This window comes from Chenopodium album, chromosome 3 (assembly GCF_948465745.1).
Source record: "Chenopodium album chromosome 3, dcCheAlbu1.1, whole genome shotgun sequence".
Classification (NCBI taxonomy): Eukaryota; Viridiplantae; Streptophyta; class Magnoliopsida; order Caryophyllales; family Amaranthaceae; genus Chenopodium; species Chenopodium album.
The window spans coordinates 85,247,432-85,272,542 of record NC_137836.1 but is presented as its reverse complement, the minus strand read 5'-3'; the positions used below and the strand labels follow the sequence as shown (position 1 = coordinate 85,272,542).

At 31.1% G+C, this 25,111-nt stretch overlaps 1 protein-coding gene across 1 annotated transcript; it reads left to right on the top strand.

The window, feature by feature from the left end:
- Positions 1-16,464: 16,464 nt before the first annotated feature.
- Positions 16,465-21,469, top strand: LOC145624710 (BEL1-like homeodomain protein 1). The gene is made up of 5 exons (XM_081677803.1): positions 16,465-16,779; positions 17,184-18,348; positions 18,947-19,341; positions 19,483-19,543; positions 20,239-21,469. The coding sequence occupies exons 2-5, from the start codon at positions 17,419-17,421 to the stop codon at positions 21,058-21,060; spliced, it is 2,208 nt and encodes a 735-aa protein (XP_081533929.1). The 5' UTR covers positions 16,465-16,779; positions 17,184-17,418; the 3' UTR covers positions 21,061-21,469.
- The last annotated feature ends 3,642 nt before the right edge of the window (positions 21,470-25,111 follow it).

Here is a 25,111-nt window from a genome sequence, read left to right as displayed (position 1 = left end):
AAATTTTTTAATCATACTGGCTATACATATTAAAAAAAAAAAACATATTCTAAAAGACTTCAAGTCCAACAATTAATGATTGCTTTAGAGTTATATATATATAGATGCCAAACTTTAACATATATGCGAAGTACTTCCTATTAATTTATACTAGTAACATCGAGCATAACTCATACTCCATAGTAACTAATTACCCAAACACACACACACACACACACACAAAAAAAAAAAAATGTATAACAAGTTTTTTTTTTTTTTTTTATCATAGGGCTTTTAAAATCAGCCTTAAGAATTTTATTTTATTTTATTATTTTTTTTTTTTAAAATAAAATAATTTTAGCTAATTAATAAACGCCCTAGATTATTCCATTTCCATGAACAAAATCAACTAATAAATAGGGCATTATTTGGACATTACCTGTAAAGCGGATATAAACCAAAAAAAAAAAAACCCAATTTTTTTGTTTCAAAATCTAGACTCTAATATACTTCGTATTGTATTAACCTGCAATATATACACTAATACACTATGATTGATTACACAGCCTTTAAAGATAACATAGCCTTTTAAAAAGGTTAGGCATCATAGTATGACGATAAGCTATTTTAACACTTAACCATGTCATTAGCACTTTAAAAAATACTTAATTTATTGAGTTGTTGATGACTTGATTTGCATGAGCTGCCATTGTGACGCGTTACATCTTCACAAATCATTTAAAGGGGTGCATATTCTTATTATAATATTAGAATAATATAAAAAATAATAATTGTTGTTGGACCGATCGTAGCACAAAGTAAACTAAAAATTTTAAAGAATAGAGACGTATGAAATAAAATGTTATTATCCTATCTTTTTCAAGATCTAAAATGATTATAATTCTTATTATTATTGTAATGAAAGAACTAGTTTGTTCTATACAAGACATGATTTGCCTATGCTTTCTGAAGCACACAATGTTTCCTACACTAAGTACCAAAACTACTTGGACATGCATTATTTATCTTTATTAATTTACTTATTAATTAAATTAAACAAATGCATTATAATAATATGCATGTGTGTGTGTGAGAGATCAAGAATAAATAATTAATGAATATATAGTAATTAAATCGATGAGATGTATGATAAATTGGATAGATAATTATATTGTAGGATATCATTTTTTTTTATACTTTATATAAATGTGACACATCTTTCTTTATTTTAGGAAGATATATTACGTACAAAGTCACATCTATTTCTTTCAAATGTATATTTAGAATGATAGTGGCAATGGATAGCTTTTACAATCTTCCCTTTTTCTATATAATAATAACTAACAACAATATTTTTCCTTCGTCTTATTTTATGATGTGATCCAACATGTAGTGCATTAGTGGCTTTAGTGCACAGCTAGATAATATAGTAGGACCCTAGTCAATGCAAAGTATAGCCATTTATAATATTTTGTTGTCGGCATATACATGTTCTCTTAAAATTGCAACAATTAGACTTTATATTACTCATTTTTTTAATACTCCATAGCTTTTTTTTTTTATATACATAGAAGAATTATACTAATGTGAATACATTTAAATATTATTAGGTGAAATATTGTTGGAATAATCTATGTATATCTATAAATTAATGCGTCTTTTTTAAAAATATGATTATCACTTAGGTCAAAGCTGTGTGTATTGAGTGTTGACAGCATAATAGTCAAACTTTTGTTTTTGCTGTTTAGAGAGCCACAAGAGCGGGGGTGAGAATCGATCCCAGGACCTCATAGAATCGGGAGGGAAACTCTATCCACTTGAGGTATCCCTCACTCTCATAGTCAAACCTTTGTAATTGTAGGAAAATTGAATAAATACTATTTAGAATTTAATTGTCTAAATGAAGAAAAATAAACAACTTTTTTTTTTTCATTATTACCAAAGTTATATTACAAGTCAAGGAAAGCATACCTTTAGCTTCCAGAATTCCCCCCTTCACTCTCAAAGAAGTTCGAGCATATCTACGAGTAGCTTTTAGGAATTCTCCCTATACGTAGATCATAAATACCAAATTTACAAGTCAAGGAAGGCATATTAAATTACAAGTCATGTTATTTTTTAGGCTTTTGATCTTGATTAATTAGTTAGTGCTTAACCATAATAACTAATAATATGGAGAAATGACAAATTAGGGAGAAGAGAGAATAAATAGCCTCCTTATTATTCATCGATAGGTAGAGTATTTATACTCCGTACAAAACCTACGCTCATAAGATAGGAAACAATATTCCTAAAGATATACTAACATAACCATAAAGATATATTCTCAAAATAATATCTTAACATAAATATCCTAAATATATTATTCTCTGAATGATATCTACGGAAAATATATCTACGGAAAATATATCATACTTATATTTTCCGGTATCTCATATCTCTAACACCCTCCCGCAATCGTAACGGCGGTAACACGAACGTTGCGATTGGAAATTCTTCAATTTGTTGAAGTCGAGATGCACACTCCTGTGATGTCGCCTTCAATTTTTTGTTTCTTCTTTTTCAACGATGAGAACGTTCATCTTTTCGAACTCATCAGTCATCAATCAAACAGGAACGTCATTATTTTCGAACCTGCAAATAACAATTTTTGGTTTTTCCAGAGCAAAACCAAGCTCCAATCAAATATTGGTTTTTTCAAGAGTAAACCACCCTCAAATTTTTTATTGGTCTTTCAGAGTAAATCACACTCTCATATCCAAATGAGCAAAATCATGCTCGAATCAACTCACAAACCTTGTCTCACGGCACAAGGAGGACCAAATATATCTTGTCTCACGACACAAGAGAGCCCGATTTTTTTTTTTTTTTTTTTTTTTTTTTTTTTTTTTTTTTTTTTTTTATATAATATTGCGTCAAGCATAACACTATTTAATGTCTTCATCTCCAAAGATGTGTTATAGTGGAGGAAGTCCACCCACATACTCTCACAAAAAAAAATTCTCCTCCCCAAAAAAATAAAAATTTAAAGAGTATTAATATTGCATAGCGGAAGCAAAATTTTGAATCCCACCGGTGGGTTTAATTTTCTAACCCACTGGCATGGGGGAAATTTTTGAGAGCGGTCCCAAGATTTAACCTGCTCTTGATACCATGACAAATTAGGGAGAAGAGAGAATGAATAGCCTCCTTATTATTCATCGATAGGTAGAGTATTTATACTCCGTACAAAACCTATGCTCATAAGATAGGAAACAATATTCCTAAAGATATACTAACATAACCATAAAGATATATTATCAAAATAATATCTTAACATAAATATCCTAAATATATTATTCTCTGAATGATATCTACGGAAAATATATCTACGGAAAATATATCATACTTATATTTTCCGGTATCTCATATCTCTAACAAGAAATCCATATAATCTACAACTGATTTTTATCTAGCAAATAGTTTTGTACATTGTCAACCAAGCTTAGTGAAATTCTACTTTTCATTACAATTTCCCGTTAATTAATTAACCAAACAATTAACACCTTAGTCATGTTAAACACACATTTTATATAACTAATCTTCATTTTTATTGGTGGATGTATTTAGTTTATACTTCAATAATATAATAATTTTTCTCAACTTTTTTTTAGAATACGTAAACTAATATGGGACAAAAAGGAAATACTCCGTACTACGTAGAATATAAACCATCCCCAAGATTGTTTCAATATTAATTTCGGAGAATATTTCATTTTTTTATTAGTCAAGATATTTACTTACTCCGTAGTTAAATACACTACGCCTTTTTTGTTGTTCTAATTAAATGCTTTACAAGATTAAAAGCCTATTTTGTAGCTATGTGGGCACCTGAGAAAAATATAGGCCGGCTGTTAACCTCATCGGCAATTCTACTTTTATGTCGTTGGAAGGCAGTCTACTTTTGTGCTCAGATTTATGTTGTGCTTTTAATTATTGGTTTCTTGTTTAGTTGTTTTGATGATCACATACATAATTGAAATTGCAACATTTGTTTTTGGTAAAATGCTTAGACCTTAGATGGTACTCCTTTATTGCTTCTATGTTAGTTTGATGGGAATACAAAATACGTCTTGTTAACACACATCTTTAAATGTTGTCACTCATAATATCTGTAACCTCTAATATTAAACCACGTCAACTAATTTCTATCCTTTTTACTATGCATGTTTGTTCATATAAATATTTTGATGACTAAAAAATTTATGTAATATTCACAGGTGGGAATGACATAAACCCTACTAGCCATCCCTAGAAAAACGAAGTTTTTGAAAAGATATTGGATAATTGTGAATGTCCGAGGAGCTTTTCTCCATAGATGAATCCCTCTATCTAGCAACCTTGAATTTGGTACAAAACTACAAACAAGTCTAGACGTGCTTCTAGTAGCAGCCAGTTGCATTACAGCTACATTTCAACGATTACATTACAACCAATTAAACAGTAATTACAGTTAATTAGCATCATCATATATGATTTGATACGTAATCTGTCATTATTAGCAGCAAATGGAGAGCTAAATTAAAAATTAATGTGGACAAAATATGGTTAGTGGATCATATCAACCTTGGCCCCTATGTAGACATGAATTTTATGACTACAACTACAAAGATAACTAGCGCACCTAACAATGTAACAACCCTTGTCCCCCTCCTAATTTTTTAAGTTTACATATTTATGGTGCAGTCGCTCATTTTTAATATTATAATTAATATGCAACCAATAAAGAAGGAAAGAAGTATTTTACAATAAGTTATACTTTTATTAGTGTGAGCATAATAGCCCTACCAAGACATAAATCAACATGCTACATATTACATGATCTTATGCATGTGAGAATACAAAATGACCTCAGAATTAGGGTTTAACACGTTTGCATGAATAAAAACACTATATTTTATTAGAGAAACTTAAAAGATATTGCATGTTCATCATCCCAACAAGCTCAACAATTAGACTTGATCAGCTAATTACAAGTATGGTACGACGACCTTCTAATTAAGAGTGTCCTCTAAATAAAATCCATGGAGCTTAATGACAATGACATGAAACTATCACATGCGGCTATCGTAAACATGTTTTAATTTGTCTTTTGAAATATGTAAACTTCATAAGGTTAATCAAGGAGGTACTCCTTTGTTATTTATTGATTTTCAGAAGAAATTTTGCATGGATATAACTATATTTATATATATTCCGTACAACACGAGTTATAATATACGAATATATAGTAGCACAATACAAGTACGAACATTAGTTTTTAAGGATTTGCATGTTTACTTCTTAATTAAATGAAAGCTAAGTATATATTTTCTTGGTTAACAAATCAAAGAAAAGAAATTTGGACTGCTGTATTTCAAATTTTCAACGGAATTGAATGTAATTAATAATTGCGCAGCAATATGAAGTATGGATATATATTGATCCCAAATATGCGGACATGGTCGGACAGTATACTCTGATCAGCCCACTCTCCTCTGATGGAATGAAAATAATGTATGAAATGACCATATTATAATATCATCTTGTACTGGTTTTAATACTTACTAGAATTCATCAAATTAAAGTTCTCCACCACCGTACAATCGGTGCACTACATATTATCATTTGATGATTATGGTTATGATTTTATGAATAAAGTTCCGCCATGCACTAACATTATAAAAACATATGGTAGTCGTTTTTCAAAAGATTATTGTAAAATTTTTAAATTATATGATTGCATTATAGATCAAATATGGGATGATTAGATCTATCGAAGAGTATGGGATTGGAGATGCAAACAAATTGTTAGTTTTAGTGTAGATGCATCATCATAAATGCATGCCGCATATATATGGGTCATGGGAGGGTGTATGTAGGACTTTGGAGCTCCATTTATGTGTGCATGTTTAATTTCTAGCTAATTAATAAGCTAGTCAAGGAAGACTAAGCAATATTGGTAAACCTTTTCATGGAAGTTAAGGGTGTACGAATGAACTATACTTCGTATTAGACAAACAAAGTAACAAGCATAATCAAACAAAGTTTTCTCTTATTATTTAATGAATGTCTCAACCAAAACATGAATAATAAGAGTCCGATAATAGTACAAAACTCAACTTACCATCTTGATTATATAACATTTTAACATATGAAAGAAAAAATAAATGGTAAATGATTTTTTTTTTTTTTTATTGAACTTTATAATCACGTTTTCATATGTATATGTATATGTATCAAGTTGTATAACATCAATATCTTATCAAAAAAATATTCATAGAAGAACAATAATAATGGGAGAATTTTTTTATTTTTTTTGAAAAAAAAGGTTGAGTGAAAGGGCTAAAAAAGTCATATTCTGAAAATGATAAACAATCTAACTCAAAGGGATGATGGGTGAGTTTTCAAGCATACGAGGTAAGCTACAAGTCGAAGAGGTTACTTAAGGGCCTTTCAAAAGAGGTTCAAATCCATGCCACGTGTCCCAATCAGAGTACGACAAGCCCGAATAGAGAACATATCCAAATTTCTTGATTTTTGGTAAAAATTTCAAAGCTCCCTAATTTGTGATTGGTCAGGACATTGACATATGGGTGATGAACAAAAGTAGGGCCCGTCTGGACCATGGATTCACACGCACATAAAAGCCAAAAAGGCCCATTTGATTGGGCTCATGGGCCCACCTTAGCGGCACGACTATAACGAATCTCATTTGTGGGCCCTTTTTTTATTTATTGCGGGGAACGTAAAGCCTAGAAGTCGACGCGTGTACTGGTCTGCGTCTTCTTATGGGCCCACTTTGATGCTGACCCAAGTCCAACCATTCTCTCTCTTCCAGCCTAAAAGCTTTGGCACATGCGAACTAAGAGATGGTGCCTTTCCTTTTTTTTAAAAAAAAAAATTGGGAGAATTAAATTAAAATAATTATTTAAGTGCTGATTGTGATTTTTGAACCTCATTTCCTTGCCTAACCGGGAATTTAGTGGCTTCATTTACGTGGCTCTATATTAACCTAGTAACCTCCTACCCTCATAATACAACCGTATCTTTAGTTGGAAAGTACATTTATACATCATCTCATACTCCTTAAAGACCTTATTTATACCTTACTACTACTAATAAATATGAACGCTATACGATACATCCTCTATTTAGTACTGAGTAATTCTTAAAAAAAAAAATCTTGCATTAGTTTAAATTGCCCAATAACTCTTAAAAATAAGCTTAAATAAGCGACTGAAATTTAGGTGAGGAGAACTTATTTGAGCTTATTTAAACTTATATTCGGAACAATTTGCATTGAGATCTATATGAACTCAGGGTCTGTTCTGATTTACCGAAAACATCTTAACTGAATTGAATTGAGCTGAACCAAATAGAAGAGACCCTCACTCCTAAAGTATATAAAAGTGTATGTGATTGTGGCAACTTGAATAATTAATTAGAATATATACGCTACGCGTACTAAAGTGTAAAAAGGTGAAATTTATATAAGATGGAGTTGAACTTTTAATCTTGTCATCGATCGATACCCCTAAAATACACTCTCGTATGTACTCTGAATACCTTTGCTCCGCCTTTTAAACGTTGGCCAAAACCTTGCTGAGACACTCTCCACTATAGAGTAAAATGACTATCCGCTTTCCAAATTCCAATAGGGATGATGTATATTTGTCGAGCATTTCTGATCTTTATAGGACATTCCTCCGTCTAATTTCATAAAGTCGTACATGCGCCACTACATTTTTAATACAGATATTTCGCCATTAGATATATACACACTATTTATACTATCTAAGCTAGGGTTGCAAATTGCAATGTATGATGCGTGCATGCACCTACTGTAAGTCTACTCTAGTTGGTAGCAAAAATTTTAATTTTATATTAATGAAATCTTGACTTGCATGCAATAGTATACTCCCTATGTGTTATAATAATTATGTTACATTTTAACTGGTGCATAGTTTTAGATAATTTATTTGACTTAAATAAATTATCTAAAAATTAAGTTGGGTAATTGGAGTACTAAATAAATTACAAAAGACAAAAGATAGCGGGATTAATAGTTTATTAAAAGTAACAAAGGTCAGTAAAAGATAAAAAAAAAAAAAATAGGAGAAATATATACTTAATAATAGGGTTTTTCTAAGCTATACCCCTAAGGTATTCGAGTTTCTAAGGTGTACCCAAGCTTTTTCAAGTTTCTAAGTTGTGCCCCTCAACTCACTACCATTACTGAATGGTACCCTCCTTGGGACTTCCACGTCACCTAAAGTTAACAATAAATTTAATAGAAAGATGATAAAAAGGTAAGGAAATGGTAGGAGAAATAAATCTTATCCACTGCAACCGTAATAATGAAAACTGGTGCGACGAAATAACACTCTCGAATAACTTTTAAACAACTAATAAGGGTACATTTTAGTATTGATAAGGAGTTGAAGGGCAGAGCTTAGAAACTAGAAAAAGCATGGGTACACCTTAGAAACTCGAATACCTTAGGGGTATAGCTTAGAAAAACCCTTAATAATATTAAAGTGTAGCTTATTGTCAAAAAAATAAAGTGTAACATTTATTAAAATACGGCCTCATAATCATGAGTGTAACACTTATTAAAACAGAGAGTATATTTTTACATTTCTCTAATTTTTTCTTTTAAAAAATTGGGATCACATAATAGAAGTATACATAATTAAAATTTACGCACATACACTCAACTTAGTTATTTAGTTTCTAGCAAAATACGAGTAATCAGTAGTGATGACACAAAGAGATGAGACATGAATGATAGTGGATAAAAAGTTATTCTGACTTATCAAGAAGCCTAACCTAAGCTACTCTTGATCTCCGTACAGTATAGTAAACCTATGTATACTTCATCTAGAAAATAAAGGAATAATTATATGATTAATTATTGCATGATAGATTGATTAGCATTAGCAATGTACATATAGTATATATACTATATAGTATATATGCATGCATTGCTAATCAAGTACATGGTATCTTTCTAAAAATAGTTTGCTGTACGCTACCTGGCACCTGATACTGTTAGAGTACAACCACTATTCATAGCTCTTTATTTCTATAATAAAGCCTTTGCATTGTCCCTCAAGCAATTAACTCTTCTCGATCTCTCTTATGCAATACAACACTTGATTAATTATGTCTTTAAATATTATTACACTACAGTTGTTGCCAACACATGTACATCTAAAATAGTGTTATACTTTCTCTATTTATTTTTAGAAGTTTTTAAGAAGCAACACATTAACAATTGTATTATTTGCTAACTATACTTTGGCTATACCGTCTATACATACTAACGATACTACGCAGTACTTTTATTAATTTGTACTCTTAAGTAAAATCATAATTGTTTAATTTGTACTCTTAAGAAAAATCATAATTGTTATACGAAGTATTTTTCTTTTTACTTGTTTTCAAATATCAACTTTTATAATAATTGCTTGTTGATGCGAATCACAAATATAATCGATTAGATGATGGTTTATCCAGTTTAAAAAAAAAAGATGTGTTAGTTACATCTACAGATAAACAAAGAAAGTACTCCGTATATTACAGAGTATTATTGTAAGTGTTTAAAAACAGAGAGAGTACTAGCTACTATAAGAAAACAAGGTGTTAGTATGGCCAAAGGTCAAGTTAAACTAGTTGAAAATAATGGCTTTGAAATTTCTCATAAGGTGGGCCAGGGTAATTGTATGTAGCCTACATATATTGGCAATAATACTGCGTAGCCAAGGGGAAATAAAAATACTTGTACCAAATTAAAGCCTAATTGATTGCGTGCTCCAATAGATGTTTTGATGCTAGAAAAACGACAGCATCCATTCATTGTTGTGTATATCTAACTAAACCATTAGGGAAAAGAGATAAACTTGTCTTCTTTTTTATTTTTTTGTGTGGTCCATTTGTAGACTTTGTAGTCTACCTCTTTGCACCCCTCTGTAGGAACTTGTGGTATGGTATCAAAGTTAGCATCAATCTTTCTTTGGTTTTTACTTTTCATTTTATTCCCTTTTCTTTTTGCTAGTATTATAAATCATTACTCTACTGGATCGTTATTTGTACTATCTGGCGTATATTGTCCCCGATTTTTAATGTGTTACTTTATATGTGACGCAATTTTACGTCAATTTTATAACATTGTATTATTACCTTTGGTTTTTATTATTTGTAATTTAAAAATATTTTATATCTCACAAATAATATCCCAAAATTGCAAATAATAAAAATTAAAGATAGTATTTATTAATTATTTGTGCTTTAAAACTTCATTCTTCTCGATCTCCAATAATAATATCTTAAAAGCGTTACTCTTATTTAGTTTCAGCTAGATCTAGAGGGTGATGATTTACGACTTATAAGTACACTTATGCAGCTACAAGTTTATTACAAGGCATGGCAAGCTATCAAATCAAAGGCCTTGTCACATTGTTGGAGAAATTCCTTAGGAGTAGTAAAATCAGATATTTCACATGAAATTAAAGCCTTGAAGGACACTGAATAAATATATATAAAACAAGTAGTTGTCATTCAAAAAGATACGAACATATAATAAACATTAAAATTGTCGAAGTTGTATTGACTATGAGTCTATATATCAAATATGAATCTGACTTGAAGTTACATGATACACGGTCCTAGATATAGCAGTTGTACACAATCTACACATATATCTCCCTCCGTCTTTAAATACAATTCTCATTTGACTTTTCACGGTCTTCAAGACATATATGCCTTAGAACATCTATATTTCTATTTTCATACGCGTTAAAATTATAAAAACTTGATATTAATAAAATATGCAATGTGATGAATTTAACATCTCTTATAAATCAATGTGAATTTATGGTTAGAATTTTCAAAATTTTATCTAAATAAGTCAAATAAAAACTATATTTAAGTAGGGAGGGAGCTAGCATGACAATATATATGGCGCCGTCAAGTCTTATGCCATTAATCAAATCAGCCTTTATAGTAGACATTAATCGTATTATTAATATTGAATCGATCATGACTAAATGTCATGACAACCATTTATGAATGTGTGGTTTAATTAAAAAAACTTTAGGTCATGCATTACTCCCTTTATTGACAGTAATCATTAGTGATGTATTGAGTATTTTGTACATCAAACATTTTGTTTGTTACAGTACTTATTTTTATTAAAATGTATGATATTGAATTTAATAATGGGCATCAATCGCCATCAGCTTAACTTTGATTGAATTCGTTGATCTTTTAACATAGTATTAAAAGCAAGCATGATCAACAAAAATGTCACAACTTAAAATTTCATCCACCGTTCTATGGCTTCAAGCATCAATTCTCCTTTTCTCCTCCAGGCAACCTGAATCATGACAACGTTGGTTGTTGACCTTACACTCAAATAAGAGGTTAATTTCGAGATTTTTAACGTAGCGGCCTTGGAAGTCTTAGGGTTAATAATAGTGTTTTTTTTTTTTCAAGTGAATAAGAAATAATTGTACTACTTATATATGTCAAATTGTCAATGACAAAACTAGGTAGTAAGTGAGGTTTGGGATATAAGTGTGATGCGTCTCAATCACGAGTCAAGACCATTGCATCCAATTAGGATTAGAGTTAAAGTGTGCGATGGGATTGATACCGCAATTCAGCAAAACATATGGACCTTCAAAATGTCATGAATAATTGATCTTATAATAATAATACTTACTTTTGTGGACCATTTTTCACATCATTACTTTGACTGAATAAAAAAATCCCCCTTCTATTTCATCACATTTCCATGTATAATATGTATCAGTATTAAGTATATGTATGTACTTAAGTCACTAACTCCTTATTAAAGAGTACCTCCACTACTCCTTGCTCTCTCTAATCCTCCATCTCAAATATCATTAAATATAACTCATTTTTTTTAATTTCAAAACATACCATATTAAAATTTTGGTTAACTTAAGTTGAAATTCCATATATTAGCGTTTATGTAATGACATAATGTCGTATTGGTAGCATACACGTTGTACAATTCAATATCAATTTTTAAACAAAGAGAAAATCCGATAAATGGTGTACCTAAATGACTTATTGGCAATAATATAAAATATAATTAGGTTAAATAAGTGAATCAGGACATACATACCAGTATAGGGCTTTGTAGAAACTAGAAATATGCTTCTACATGAACCTAATAATAATTAGAGTTGTCATGCATAGTGCATACAGCATTAACTTAACTGGCCCATGGTTTTATTTATTTATTAATGCGACTATATGCCTAATGCTTTTAAGAATTTGGTAAGGTTGGATTTTGGTCAAATATATATCACAGCAATATTTCCGTGCAGTAGTTATTCAAAGCCTATATTTGAGACATTCTTCTCAATCATATACTTAATTAAGCTCTGCTTATTGTCCTTAGACTTCGGACTGATACCTATTTTTGCCCTCTAATTTGAAATTCGATACTAGAGGTCCAAATGTACTTGTATATCTATACGGCTACAGGTTATTAGTAACCTATTATATGGTGTTTTGACTATTAAATAATCCCTTTGTTTCTACAAATTTGACTTAATTAAAAGTACAAGTATCCCCTTAAAAAAAAAGTCTCTAATATGCATATTTAATCGGGATTATTTTATCTTCAATTCAAACCATCAAAATTATTTTGGGGTAAAATATATGCATGTGCATGGTAAACCAATTCTTTTTTTATTTTTAATTTGGACTAAGGAGCTCCAAATAAATAAATAAACAAACATTAGGGGAAAAAATGAACTAGGTTAATTAATTCCCATTTCATAAACTTAAGATGGATAATAAATTTCCATTTCCATTCATTTTTTTCCATTCTGATTCAACACTATCTAAAAGGTCAAATATTTTACACACACAAAAAAAAAAAAAAAAAAAAAAAAACAAAAAAAAAAAAAAAAATCAATAGACTATACTAGAATGTCTAGATATCCCTTTTTGGGGCTTGCCCCTCGTGATCACAAAAAAAAAAAAAAAAAAAAAAAAAAAAAAAAAAAAAAAAAAAGAATGTCTAGATATCACAAACTGTACAAAGTACAGTATTTCTTAGGCATGAATACTGAGTATGATATAATTAATCTAAGCAGACAACTCATATATAGACACATAGTTAATTAGACAATGTTAATCTATGTCATCATGCTCATGTATGCAGTCAAATAACACTCAAAAGTTATTACTTGTATTAGTTGTATATATAAACCCAAGAAATTTAGGCATAAAAGCAACAAACATATTAGGGATTGGACCTGTTGGTCCAATCTTGAAGCGACTTTGATATATTGGGTTTATGTTTTTCTGGTGCAAAAAAATTAGGTATACCACTGTAGTGATATTTTGAGTGACTAAATTTTTTTTTAAAAAAAAAATTGGTAATAAAAAAAGTGACAATATTGAACTTTTAAGTTTACTCTAATCCATCCTTCATATAACTATAGTTTCAAAAAAATCACGTCAAAAAAAAAAAAAAAAAAAAAAAAAAACACTATAGTTTCAAAAAAAAAAAAATAGAGTTTTTTCGCTCTAAAACAAACACAAATTATAAAATTACTACTCCGTACATCATATTTTGTAATGTAAGTTTACTCCACACAGGGTGAGTTTAGGAGAAAAAAAAACCGGATAAGAAAAGGATCTTCGGGAAAAAAATTAAGCAGCAGGGAATTGCTTTAGAGTCAGTCAATTCGATCTACCAGAAAGGAAAAGGAAGTAAATAGGGTAGGGGGGATGGTTATCAAAATCAAACAGTTGAGAAAGAAAAAAGAAAAGATGTTAAAATAGGGAAAATGTCATATGTTTAGTGAAATCAATAGTGAATTTTTAAAGCATCTTCAATTATAAACTCTCCCTTTATGGAAAGAGAGGTAGGACATCAGTTACTCAATTCCTATTGTTGTTGCACAACTTTCCTTTTTGTCACAGATTAGACTTACACTTACTGTTAAAATGTATTTTTGAATATTTATAAAGTTTTACTTCTTTCATTTTTACCAAGCCTCTGATAATTGACTTTAGTAAGTAATAAGTGGAAGTTGAATGATAGCATTTCTTGTTAAAGGCAATAGAACTCATAAATCAGTCGCCCCCACGAATGATGGATCCATTTTAAAGGTAGTTATGCCAAAATATATCAATCTCAAATAATGTAATTTTTTTTATACTCGTGTGGTGCATAGGAAAATTTTAGGGTTGGCCGAAAATGTATGTACTTGAAATAAAAACACTTTTAAATTGGACAATTTTTCCTATCTTTGGTTGATATAATAAATTGTGTTTATCACTATAAGTACTCACTCCAAAAAGACGAATTAGTTTAATAATTAATGATTTTTAGACAAGTGAAATATATTATATGATGTAACTCATTACAAAAAAGGTGCCCATGCCATTCTTTATATTAGTAAACATATATAGAATAAAATATGAGTTGAAGATTTATGTTTTTCAAATGATTGGTGTATGGGAGAACCAGATGACCTGTGTGTCATCCATCTATGAACATATGCGATACTAATTGGACCTTGCTGTAAACTAATAGATCAACATTGGCGCCTGCGAAATGCAGGTGACGATGACAATTCCATAACCATATATATATATATATATATATATATATATATATATATAAAGGGTCAAGCATATATAGTTATGATATTAGTTCGTTATCAATTAGATAACTAACTAGATTGATATTTGACAAGCTACTATATATATTTTATGTTAGTAAAAAATTATACTCCGTCCATAATAGATAAAAATGGCTCGCCTACTTAATTATATACAATTAGAGAAATGTGTATGTATGATAACTGATAAGGCAATCATAATAATTTTAGAAAAATATTATAATAAGAGAAAAAATAAATTCAATTGGAATAACATACATTACACGAGTACTAATTTAATTCTAATTTAATTGTTTAGGTAGTTGTAGAGTAGCATCATGTATGACATAATAGTGTGATCAAACGATAATTAGATTAGGAGGAGTAATTTAAATTTGTCTGAAGGTGGTTGGTGGTTTCTCCATTGTACTATTACAACCCCCATCCTCTTCCCCACCTCCACCCCTCCCTCTCTTCCTTTCTCTCTCAGCCTTTCAATCATTCACTTTATCTCATTACTACCCTCCTATCAACACCACATAAAAATAGGTACAATCTATTAGGGATAATTATTTTAAGAAAAAAGACAACAAGATATTTAGAATTCAATACACTTGGGACCCTCCTTTGCCCAACTTTTCTTAGCTTTCTATCTTCCTCCTTTTTAAATAAAATAAAATAAAATAAATAATTATTAATTAAATTGTTATGAGTCAGCAATACGTCTATTATACATTCAAATATAACTACAAATAATTACAATCATATTCAAGTTTTAAATGTCTCGTGTATCTAACTATCTAACATATAGAATATAATTATGAACTCCCCTTATTAGCTCCGATCTATAAATATACTCATGTAAATGTACGTAAAATTTATGTGAAGTTCTTATTGAATATATTTGGCTCGATGAATATATAGCAATAAATATACTCATGTTAATGTACGTAAAATTTATGTAAGAAATACGTATTATGTACGTAAAAAGTTAATATTAATACAATTTATATCTATCCTTCTTTAAAATACTTGCACTTAAAAAACTTGTGGAAATACTATTGTTGTATATAGAGAACTTAATATTAATCAGATGAATGCATTTAAAAAACAACAGTTATTGAACTCATTGTAGTAAAGACAATTTAATTTTAGTTGATTCAATAAGTACTACCAGACCAAGAATCTTACCAACATTATTACTTAGTAAATGTTATCATGTAACATGTTATAAATCAACTTGTTTATAATAAATATTAAGATTTAATTGAAACTATTAATGGTAAAAGTTGTGTATGCATTGACACATATGACATTCAAATTACCGACCTTAACGAATTTAACACGAATGTGTATTTTACCAAAGGCACTGAGCTTAAATAATGAAGTTCTTTTTTTTTTTTTTTTTTTTTTTTGACACAATGAAGTTCTTTGTTACCCTTGCAACTTTATGACCAAAGAGGGGTTTTGTTGGAAGTAGACGTTTCCTCGTTTTTCAGCTGTTGGCTTCTTCCCTGCCCCACTTTCCAGTGTTTTCCAATCTTTCTCTTTCTCTTTATAGAATTATAATTTATAAATAATTAAAATGAATAAATAAAATAAAAAATAGTGGGACTTCTGTTTTTGAATGCTTGTGCAAACGTGCCTCCATCAAATGATTTGAAAAGAAGAGGTAATTATTTTTTATAAAAAAAAAAATAAATAATAAAAAAAAAATTATCCATCTCAGGTATCTTAGACATAACTTTCATTATCTATCTCATGTAATAGAAGTATAGAAGCAAAATAATAAATAATTTAATATAAAAAAAAAAAAAGAAAGAAAGAAAGAATAAAAAGGGTGCTTTCTCAATCAATTGCTTATTTTTGTCAGTGATCTCAACAAAATAAGATCTCCTCATAGAAATAATAATAATAATAATAATAAGGGGAAGCCATCTCTCTATCTTTGTCAGAAACTCCATTTTATAGTCTCTTTCTCTTTCTCTCTCTAATCTACATAGGAATAGGAAGAGAGTTGTTTAGTATATTTCCCCAAATCACTTGGAGAGAAGTTGCTGCACATCAATTTCTTTCTGACAGAATCATCTGATCCCCTTCAATTCCTTCTTCTTACCTTTTTAAGGCATGTCACTCTTCTATTCTCCTTCTTTCTTCCTCTATTCTCTTTCTCTTTACATATATATATATATATGTACATACTATTTTTATTTTCTTTATTTGTAATTCCACCAATATAATTACAATTCTTTTTTACACTAGATAGATCCATATATATCTTCATGTATATTTTCATATTCACATACTAATATTCTTATATCTTTTGATCTACCCTCTCATTGCATATGTATACAAATATAATCATGTATTATTGTATACTTGTATGTTTTTTAGATTATTGAATTATTATAAATATTATGAGCTAATATGTTATATGGAATGGAATTTGGAATCATAATGCATACAATTTGCTCTTTTTTGTTCTGATTTTTTCATCCAAACTTTTTTTTTTTTTATATATTTTTACAGGATATATAGCTCACAATTCACAAAGAAAAGGGGGGCCAGTAATTTGTTTCAGCATCAAATTATTCCAAATCAAATAAACGACATGGGAATAAGTTATCCAGCTTTTTCATGTTACTATACACTTTTGATATTATAACTTATAAATAAACAGATAGATATAGCTAGAATTGATATTTTCAAACAAGATTTGATTTTTTTTTTAAGAATAAAATTATATTGTATACTCAAGAGTTCAATGATGGCAACATACTTTCATGGAGGTCCAGAAATCCAAGCAGCAGCAGCAGCAGCAGCAGCAGCAGCAGCAGGAGATCATAACCTTCAAACACTTTACCTAATGAACCCTAACTTTATAACCACTGCTTATTCTGAAGGCCAAACTCCTCCTAACATGCTCTTTCTCAACCCTGCCAACTCGCTCTCTCAGGGTAACCTCCCTCACGCGCCCCCACCGCAGCAGCAGCAGTTTATCGGGATCCCGCTTAGTGGTTCCGGTGGCCCACACCCTTCTCAGGATCATGGCCGTCCATCACCAACCTCCTCAGGCTCCCAACATCAGATCCCTGCTGCTTTGCATGGGTTATCAGTATCTAGAGTCCATCCCAACCTCTGGAGCCCGGCAGCTAACCCGGGTTCTAATCAGCCTGGCCCAGACATGGCGGACCAGATGGGGTTCCGCAGGCCCATGGCTGCTCAACATCAGGGTCTATCCTTGAGCCTCTCTCCAGGTCAGCAGCAGCAGAATCAAAGTCAGCAGGTGACAGTAGCTGGAGTAGGAGGGTCATCGCCGGCCTCGAATGGTGTGATAATTGGATCCAAGTACTTGAAACCGGCCCAGGAGTTGCTTGAGGAAGTGGTGAATGTTGGAAGTAATAATAGTACGAACTTCAATGATAAGGCCAATAGTGGGGGTGATAATACTACTACTACTAATAATAATAATGGTGACAACCGCATTGGGGACTCAAGTGGGGCCCACAAGGATAAGTCGAAAGCGGCTGCCAGAGATCATTCGAGTGTCGGCGAGGGTACGAGTCGCGGTGGTAGTGGTGGTGGGGAGAGTAGTAGTGGGGGTACTAAGAAGGCGGCAGCAGCAGAGATATCTACTGCTCAGAGACAAGAACTACAGATGAAGAAGGCCAAGTTGCTTAACATGTTGGATGAGGTACATACAAATTAACTATTGCTATTATTATTATTATTACTCCATTTACTACTCCCACTTTAATTACTTCTACTCCTTAAATTTAGAGAATTTTGGTTTCGATTTAATTAATTACATCATATCAAATTGATTATTATTCATACAAAGTACATACTTGTCAATAATTTAGTAACTGTAATATTAATTAATTTAAGCTATAGATTAAACCTAACGTAGCTACTATAGGATTACAAGGGGATGTTTTCTTTCTTTTTACCTTACTCGTTTGACTTGTTTTCCACCATGCAAAGGATAACTATTACACATACACTCTGCTTTTTTGAATTAATTGGAACTACTGCATGTTTAACTAGTAACGGTTCCTTGTGACTAGTGTACCACCAATTATTATATTCACATAATACAATTCCTATTTCATCCATTTTGAAATATTAAATCCACACAATTATTAATTAAAATTTCATACTATTTATATACGATCGATTATCTTTAACACAAATTAACAAATTATTATCACCTGATTACAGTACTTAATTTTTTTGGCTTGTCAAATTGTTTATTTTTTTAAAATAAATGTTTTCTAAATTTGTGGATATAGGTGGAGCAAAGATACAGGCAATACAACAGCCAGATACAAGTAGTGGTATCATCCTTTGAGCAGGCAGCAGGAATTGGATCAGCAAAACTGTACACATCTCTAGCCTTGAAGACCATCTCAAAACAATTCAGATGTCTTAAAGACGCGATTATGTCTCAAATCAAGGCCACAAGTAAGAGCTTAGGTGAAGAGGAAAGCAATAGTAATGCTCTAGGGGTGAAGCTCGAGGGAGGAGCCGGTTCGAGGCTGAGATTTGTTGATCACCAGCTAAGGCAGCAGCGTGCCTTACAGCAGCTAGGTATGATGCAACACAACGCTTGGCGTCCTCAGCGAGGCTTGCCTGAGCGTGCTGTCTCCGTTCTTCGTGCTTGGCTCTTCGAACACTTCCTTCACCCGTATGTTCATTTCTTGTACTATATAAAAAGATACTTACTTATGTTGTCTCCTCTTGCCTAAATATGTTTAAATGTATTTTAGTACATACATAATGAAAGTGTGTTTGTTTAATTTATACAATTTCGTATTTGCATGGATAGGTACCCGAAGGATTCAGATAAACACATGTTGGCTAAACAGACAGGGCTTACAAGAAGTCAGGTACTTATAACAATTCATCATTTATTCTTCATTAACAACTAACTTTACACATTATATTCTCATCATTGATTATCATGCATGCATATATGTAGTACACTGTCTAGAAATGCTTAATTAGATGTGTTTATTAATCAAGCATGCATGCATGCATGCTACATTGATTAAACAATTGGGAATCTCTTAGCTAGCTTGAATTTCATCTTAAATTTAAGCGTGTAACAAAATAGTGTTAGCTTATGTGTTGCTAATGTACATATTTTAGGTTATTACCTTAAGTAATTATTTATAGTCCATTTAAAAAAAAATAAAAAAAATTCCAAACATATTAATTAGACTAGTGTATACTTACATGCATGTCTTAGGTGTTTAGTACTTTAATTATGCTCAATTGATACATTGTTATATGCAAAAATCAAGAGCAAGCTATTGATGATCTATTACATTTATATAATTGGTTCATTACAATAACTAATGATGGCAAAGACACTGTTACGTGAGGCGGCTAATGGGTAGGTTTATATATATTACTCTATAAAGTGCATATATATTATATCATCACCCTTGAATCACAAAACTAGCTACTAATACTTATATTTTTCGTCATATGTTAGACTATAGTGGTGGATAAATTTATTTAGTGCGTATATTTATTATATTTTTTTTAATAAGGGGTTTTCTATGACAAACTATTATAGGTGTCAAATTGGTTTATTAATGCTCGTGTCCGCCTATGGAAGCCAATGGTGGAGGAAATGTACTTGGAGGAGGTGAAGACACAAGAGCAAAACAGTGGTAATTCGGAGGACAACACTACAAACGCAAACAAAAATGGCAAGTCATCAAAGAATGACGATCACACCACAAGTAAAGAAACAGGAGCGGGACAACAACATGAACAACAAGATCACGGAGGTGCAGTGATCCAACCCCACCAACAACAGGCTGACCACACCACCAACGACATGATATCCAACTTATCAGCAATGTCGGCGACCTCATCCCAAGGCTTTACTCTAATTGGATCATCCTCAGACATGGAGTCTCTTATGGCGCGAAGCCCAAAGAAACAAAGAAGCAACTCTGACATACAAAACTCCCCAAGTAGCATCCTTTCCATGGACATGGAAATGAAACCGGTTGATCATCATCAGAGACACTCTTTCCTGATGACTAATCATGGGGATGCCGCCGCACCCACTGGATTTAACCCTTACCTAGTGAATGACATGACTGGGAGGTTTAACCCGGACCAAATGACCGCGCACCCATACCATGGGAACGCGGTCTCCCTTACCCTAGGCCTTCCTCATTGTGAGAACCTATCACTTGGGAATCATCAGCAGAATTTCCTTCCAAACCAATTGGGAAGGCACCTCGATATCGGACCTGGAGAGGCTGATTTTTGTGGGATAAGCATGGCTCAACCTTCTCACCCTAACAATGGGTATGAAAGTATTGACATTCAAAATCGTAAGAGGTTTGCTGCTCATCAACTCTTACATGATTTCGTTGCTTGACGATATATATACTTTGGATTTCCTATGTAACACCAAAAAAAAAAAAAAAATCCAGCATAATTAAAGCCGGCCCTCATGATACTAGCGTCTATCTTTACTTTTTTTTTTTTTTTTTCTTGATGAAGAAAAAATAATTAAAAAAAAGGATAAACAAATTTAAACAAGGGGGATTTGGTATAGGTTTATACTTAGGATTTAAGTATATTATTATTCTTGGTACGTAAGTTTGTAGCTTACAGGAGAAGTAGGGATTGTTAATGCATATGCAATTGGAATAGGTGGATATCGAATTATCGATAATGATTATATATGTTGTAAGGGTTCGTAGACACAATAAACTTGAATTTGTATATATGATGGGTTGTATAATATATAATTTTGGTGAAATTAAATCTTTTGAATTTATGTATGATGTTTTGTATACTTTCTCTTTTTATTATTTACTGATACGTTTTTAGTTAGACACAATTCATATAAATTACTTTGGCTAATTCCTTTGAAGAGTGTAATTAATAATAGGAAAATTTTCCATGACTAATCCCAACTTTGCCCCATCCGCCAATTTTAATCCTAACTTTCATTTCTTTTTTATTAATCCCAACTTTGTACCCAATCCGCTCTCATTACACCCAAATGACTTGCAACCGGTTAAGCAAGTTAACATTTGTGTGTTGGTTTATTTTTGCACACGTGTCAATATTTTTAACTGGTTGAAAAAAAAAGAGAAAATAAAAAAATGCAAAAAAATAAATTAAAATCCCTAAAACTAACCCAGCCACCACACCACCAGGCCATCACTGGCAGCGCAGCACAACTCAGCCCTTGCCCCACCTCCGACACACTAGCCCACGACTATCGAAAAACCTACCCCAGCCCAAAATGGTCGTTTCCCGACCAAAAAACAACCCCCTTTCCCCAAAAGTGACCACCAAAATTGGCCATAAATGGCCGAAATTGGCCGGTTTTGGGGTTGAATGGTTGATTTCAACCCTTCAACGGCCGATTTCGTGGCCGTTGAAGGGAAAGGCGTTTCGTTTTGATCGGTTTAGGAGGTATTGGAGGTGGGTGTGTTTCGGTGTTCGGGGTTGGGGAGAGAGGACGGGTTGCGTTGTTTGGGGTTGGGGTCAAGGAGAGCCGGAGAGGGGATGTATAACTAACCATTACAGTGGTGGTCGCAGCCGTAACATGAAATCGAATAGCAACTAGTAGTGGCCGCATAAATCGTCCACCAGAGGCAGGATAAGGAGCGGAGAATGGTGGTCGAAAATGGACAGCGAAGGGGGAAGAGAAGGGGGCCGGAGGAGGTAGGGGCAGGGGCTGCCACTTGCTGGGGGAGGGGTTAGGGTTTTAATATTTTTTAATTTAATTATTTTATTTTTTTAAGAAAAATATTTCGCACCTATCACGCGATGACACGTATCTGGTAACCTCCTACATTAGGTTGGATGACCAGTTGGGGGTGATAAAAATTAATAGGGTGCAAAGTTGGGAGTGATGGGGAATAAAATGAATAAGTTGGGATTTTTTGGATGGATCAAAGTTGGGATTAATTGTGACAATTTTTCCTTTATATTTTTTTTGAAAAACATATTTATCATGGTCACATTGAATTCTTTTCAATGTATATTTTTTAAATACCAATTTTATATTACCTTTGCATATTTATAAACGAATAAATTAGTGTTTGAAATGTCTAAGGAAATGTACCAATAAATTGAAAGAGAAAATACATACATGAACACACTACTAATTTAATGACATTGAGATGTGAAATGGAGAACACAAATTCTCCAAAAAAAGCAAGTATACATTAATTTATTATAAGACAAATCAAAGTTATCTTAAAAGTATTTAAAGTTACCCCTTATACTACAAAAGTTATTATTTTTCTAATAATAAATTGTATCTTACAAAAAAAAACTTATTATGTATTATAGATTAATTAGATTAGCTTTAATAGTATGTATTCATGAATTTATAATAAAATACACCTTAAAACATAAAATAATTACTTTAAAATTATAAATAAATTAATCGAGAACCAAAATCATAGGTTTAGACATTTAAATTTATGGGTATATAGTGAATAAAAAAATTATTCAGGGGTATATGATGAAAAATATATATTAAAACTTATGTAATTTATTTTTGTTATTGTTGAAATAAAATAATAAATAAGATATGAAAAGTTAAATAAAATACATAATATTTAAATTATTTATATATCAATAAATTAAGTGAAATTATTTATAAATTACATGAAGTTACTTAAAGACTTGTTTAACATCAATTTTGGTTTTCAATTTCATATTTTTTTAAACCAAAAAACAAAAACATGAAACAAGAAAAAGACATTTTCACTTTTTTTTTTTTACAAGTGTTATCATCATCATCACCATCTTTTTCTTCATCATTCCCAATCGCCTTCTCTCAGCTCGTAAAAAGCCCAGGATGAGGATTGTATAAATAATTTAATACTAAATTTGATAATAATAAATAAATTAATAAAAAAATCAAAAACTATCTTCATATTTGATGCTGCAGTAAAATTTTTATCTTTGTCTTTAAAAAGATAATCGGGCATGTAATACTCCGTCAAATAATACGCTGATGATGTTTCTAACGTATCTTCACCACTAGTAGTAACTTATTTTTATCTTCAAAAGCTGGAGGCGTACCGCAAACGCTAAATTGGATGTCAAGATAAACTAAGGGTAGTTATTAGGTTTGCAATCAACGATCTTAATAAACATCATGGTTTGACAAACATTATGCCTTTTGTTGAACCATAATGTTTTCTAAGATCGCCGATTGCTAACCAATTAAAATTTATTGCCCTTATCCGATTTGGTGTTTTCGGTATGTCTCAAGTTTTTGAAGGTAAAAATATGAAGAATGGTTATATCGATTATACTTGTATGTACTAACAGGTCTATCTGATTTTTCATAGGGGAGGAGAATGGGGGTACAATTATTGTACCTCTATATATCATTGATCCACCACTTATAATATAAAATAAGTGTGTGGTCCGGGCGATGCCCTGGGTTGCTAGTTTGTACTTGTTTAATTTGCTAATCAAATTTGACTGCTTAGTTAGTAAGACTTGTTGGTTTTGAGTTTAAGTCTTGCTATAAACATTTTTTAGTTGTCAAACTCAATCATTACATAATGGAAACAAATAATATAATAAGACTCTAAGTTACCTATAATAGATAAAAAATATACAATTAATAAATGATCTGACTAGGTAAGACTCTTAACTTAAGACTTGTTGGTCTTGATATAGATATTATTATTTTATTAAAAATATAATTCTAAACCAAAAGTTTTATCTTACAAATCTATTCAATTTTATTGAAAATAAAATTGTAAAATGATTTTTTTTTTATCTAGATATTAGCATTTATTGAAAATAGAATTCTAATTAAACCAAAAGTTTTATCTTAAAAATCTATTCAATTTTATTGAAAATAAAATTGTAAAATGATTTTTTTTATCCTACAAAATCGGGTCCGAATCCTTTATCCCACTCATATGTCCCATTCCATGTCCCATTCGTTTTGATTGGTCCACGTCACTTTAAATATCAATATTAATATTAAAAAAATTTAATGGCAAATTAAATAAAATAAATTTTACATAATTTATATTTTAGTCCTTATCTTTTTTTTGTTTCTCCTTTACACAATTACGTTTAATTCAATCGCATCATTTTTTTTCCTGTATACTACCTCTATAACTCTAGAAGAATCCTTGATAGACATGATAAAACAATCCGAGCATATCAATCATTATTATAAAAATTCATAATTGATTAAAGATACAACTTCATTGTAAATTCAAAACCTTTAGGAAATTGAAAATGCAGAAAACACACACACAAAAATAAAACTGATTTACTTAACCGGATTCCGAATCCAATAGCTCTAGAATATCTGTTGTAGAAATCATAAGCTATATTCTCTTATGCAAACTCCATCCCTATCATTGGAATGGCTTCATTGGGCAGCTTTGAGTGAATTTCATTCATATTTGGCAGAAAATTATCTT

Coding starts and splice junctions, on each gene's coding strand:
- LOC145624710 (XM_081677803.1), top strand. CDS start 17,419: ATGATGGCAACATACTTTCATGGAGGTCCAGAAATCCAAGCAGCAGCA. Junction 18,349..18,946: donor TGCTTAACATGTTGGATGAG/GTACATACAAAT, acceptor TTGTGGATATAG/GTGGAGCAAAGATACAGGCA. Junction 19,342..19,482: donor TTCGAACACTTCCTTCACCC/GTATGTTCATTT, acceptor TTGCATGGATAG/GTACCCGAAGGATTCAGATA.